The sequence below is a fragment of the Vollenhovia emeryi genome, unplaced genomic scaffold (genome assembly GCF_000949405.1).
Source record: "Vollenhovia emeryi isolate VEMERY1.0 unplaced genomic scaffold, V.emery_V1.0 DF942557.1, whole genome shotgun sequence".
NCBI classification, from domain to species: Eukaryota; Metazoa; Arthropoda; class Insecta; order Hymenoptera; family Formicidae; genus Vollenhovia; species Vollenhovia emeryi.
This window is the reverse complement of record NW_011963809.1, coordinates 1-3,680: the sequence shown is the minus strand read 5'-3', so window position 1 is coordinate 3,680 and position 3,680 is coordinate 1. Positions and strand designations below refer to the sequence as shown.

General features: G+C 34.6%; 1 protein-coding gene across 1 annotated transcript; it reads left to right on the top strand.

The window, feature by feature from the left end:
* The first annotated feature begins 1,066 nt into the window (after positions 1 to 1,066).
* LOC105568418 (THAP domain-containing protein 5-like) lies at positions 1,067 to 3,525 on the top strand. The gene is made up of 6 exons (XM_012024088.1): positions 1,067 to 1,358; positions 1,802 to 1,990; positions 2,066 to 2,215; positions 2,292 to 2,444; positions 2,511 to 2,946; positions 3,303 to 3,525. Exons 1-6 carry the CDS (start codon positions 1,206 to 1,208, stop codon positions 3,317 to 3,319), a joined length of 1,098 nt encoding a protein of 365 aa, XP_011879478.1. The 5' UTR covers positions 1,067 to 1,205; the 3' UTR covers positions 3,320 to 3,525.
* Positions 3,526 to 3,680: the final 155 nt, after the last annotated feature.

The window sequence follows — 3,680 nt, the reverse complement described above, 5'->3', positions numbered from 1 at the left end:
GAAACACCAAACTGGGTCAGAATCGGGTTGGGGTTAGGTGTTTCCACCGCAAAAACGCTCACCCCAACCCGATTCTGACCCGACTCTAGCCCGACTCTGACCCTCGGTGGAAACGTAGTCAAAGACTCTCACCTCCAACGCTCCTCCTGCTAGGGTCGTTAGGTTGTACATGACTCGTGGTTTATTATTATCAGGGTGGCTGGAAGATTCTATCGTGATCTCGCGTCAAACGAAAGGAGGCCTCTCGTAGGAAGGTCTTGATCAACTTGACCTAGACGATTTTGGTATCTCCTGTTGCATATCACCTCCCGCCGAACAATTGATATCGGCAGATAGGTGTTTCATTTACTTAATACCGTTTCCGGAAACTGTTTTGCGCGCCCTTACGCCCACTTTTAACTATTGGAACTATTTCATTGGCTGCGTTCAGCTGGCACAATTGTTGAGTGAGCGCTCAATGATTTCTTAATATGATTGGCTGGGTCTAAAAGTATTAACCAATCAGGGTGCTTTCACATGGAGCGTAAATTGCGTAGCGTAACCTGCGTATCACCAATCACAGGATCATGCTGATAGAACCGTTTCAATAATTCCGTTGAACTAGTCCTGTGATTGGCGATACGCAGGTTACGCTACGCAACTTAAGCCTATCACACAATAGGAAAGCACAGGCAATAGGAACAGGGAATAGAATTTCTGACGCGTTGGATTGGTTGGAAAAAAATTTCCGACGAATCCAACGCGTCAAAAATTCTATTCTCTATTCCTATTGCCTGTTGCCAGGCATTGTGTGATAGGCTTTACGCTCCATGTGAAAGCACCCCATACTGAACGCTCACTCAACAGTTGTGTCTACTGAACGCGGCCATTGAACAAAATTTCAACGCGATGCTTATGAAATTTCAGATTTGACCAATCATAGCACAAGGTCATTTTAATCTGGATCGGACTTGGTCAAAGTTCTAGTTTCGAGAAATGTGTAGCCAATCAACTTGCAGCTTTTCCGTAAGAGATGCAAATTGATTGGCTACACATTTTTCAAAACTAGAACTTTGACACAGCTCTTGGATCGTGGACACAAGGCTTGAGGAGTCGGAGCGTTTGCTTACTGCGCATGCGCGAATTTAATCCCACGCAGCAACGTCAACTGTCTTTGCTCTCTGCGGTCACGCTATAACCTCAAATCTTGCCCGGGTACAGCAACAATGGTTGGATGCGCGGCACCCTTTTGCAATAATTCTTCGGTAAAAGGATACACAATGAAAATATTCCCGAGGGATGTAAAACGTCGAGCTCAGTGGGCAGCAAATATGAATCGAGTAAATTGGACGCCAACAAATAATTCTTACCTATGCGAGGTAAAATATTTATTTATTTATTTAAATATATAGAGGGAAGCTCTCTGTTATGAGATACGTTCCTAATATGAGACAGTGGAGTTTCTGCCAAATTAATAGGTATCGTCTGTTGGTTCCACCACGAATTTATTGCCCTCGGAGTGAACTCTGTTTAGTGGAAAATTGATCGTTATATCGTGTGATCGTTTAAAAAAAAATTATGATTGACTTTGGAAATCTACTAACTCATATTAGTATGCTTGCTAACATTACATCATTAGTAACTTATGCATTTATGTCTGTTCTTTCATTTCTTAATTACACTTTTTAATTGTACAGATTATATATGAAACTAAAATATAGCTGTGCAATATTTTCTATTTTAACTTTGTTCTTTAAACTTCACACTATCGTGTTCTTAAAATAGAAAGATCGTGGCATTATTTTATTTACCATTTCTATAGGTTCATTTTGCTCCTGAAATGTGGGAGCGGAGAATGGACAATAAAAGAAAATTGAAGCCGTACGCTGTACCAACGATTTTTGGCTTCTTTATAAAAGAGAAAGTAAAATTTCCAGAAGCTACAGAAAAAGGAAATCTACCCGAAAGTGACCTGGTTTACGATGTTCAAAATCAAGATGAAAGTGAAAAGGTAAATGTGGAACAGAACTAATAAAAAATGAAATATATTTCAATGTTTATTAATGTACATACATATTATTTTTAGATGACTAAAATTGTAATTGTTACGTCTAATGCATCAACTATTGGTACATGTGACAATGAAGTTTATGAAGAGACAGATCTAAAAGCTACAGGAAAAAATAAAAGTCTATCTAAAAATCATGATTTGCAACATCTAGATGATAACGAAAAGGTAAATGTCTGGTAATAAAAGTAATAAGAAATGAAATATATTTAAAAACCTTGTTTAATGTACGTATTATTTTTAGATGGCTACAAATCTAGTTGTCACATCTAATACATCAATTATTAATACATGTGACAATAAAGTTCGAAAAGATCCAAAAGCTACAGAAAGAGATAAAAATCTGTTTGAACGAGATACAGTTCACGATTTACAAGACCTGGATGGTAATAAAGAGGTAAATGTCGGGTAATTAAAGTAATAAAAAATGAAATATATTTATTACTGTACACATTATTTTTAGATGGCTACAAATGTGATTATCAAACCTAGTATATCGATCATTAATGCGAATAAAAATAAAGTTTATAGAGAGAGAGAAACTAAAGGGGAAAAATATTGTAAAATTAATCAAGGGAAACAACACAATTTAATTTATTTACGTAAACAAAATAAGGCTTTGAGAAATCAAATTCAAAAATTGAAAAATATAATTATTAATAATAAGTATAGACTAGCTTTAAAGAAAATATTAACTGATGATCAAATTAAGGCCTTATTTACAAAAACGAGAAGAATAAGAAACTGGTCAAATAAAACTATTCAACGTGCACTTCAATTGAAGTTTACTTGTGGCAGCAGCGGTTATAACGAACTTCGACGAGAAGGAATACCACTTCCAGGTCTACGTACTTTAAGACGAAAAATAGAAAATCTTAAGTTTGGAAGTGAAATTTCAAGTAAGTTAGAATTTGTACAACTAAAAGCATCTTATTTCCAAAATTTTGACAAAGAGTGTTAGTTTTGGTTCAAATGAGTATAACACCAAAAAATATTTAGGGTAGAAGACCATATTACGCTAGCATATTAAGCAGGCGTTCAATTTTATTTTATTAAATATCTAATATGATTGATGATATTTTATTGTCTCAGTGTTTTCAGTTTTTTAGTATAAAATTTAAGAAAATTACAAAATTAATATAAAATTGATTTTTTCTCAATTAATATAATAATGAACATATGTTATAATGCACTCAATACTGGTAATCTCTAAATTATATAGTTTCTATTACTGTTTAAAAATATTATATTTCAGGTAATAACCGAAACTGAAAAGATTGGTTTGCATATTAATTATGTAACCTTTGACATATGTCCTGGGAATATAAGAGTATGGATCTATAATTTTGCGGCACAAATGTGGGACGACATTCTGGACTCAAAAACTACATAACATCCATCTGATCCTGACAGATGCTTATACCCACACGGCATGTTAGAGTGTAAAAAGTTTTAAATGTACAGAAATATTTAGTTAATGTTTCCATTGTAACTTCGTATCTAAAATATAATATTTCCCAAATATCCCAACAGTCAATTTTTATATTAAAGAATCGTCTCAAATATTAGCAGCCGCATAACCATACGGATCATTTTTGACTAAATTCTGAACTGAACATGTATAAAGCTCGCT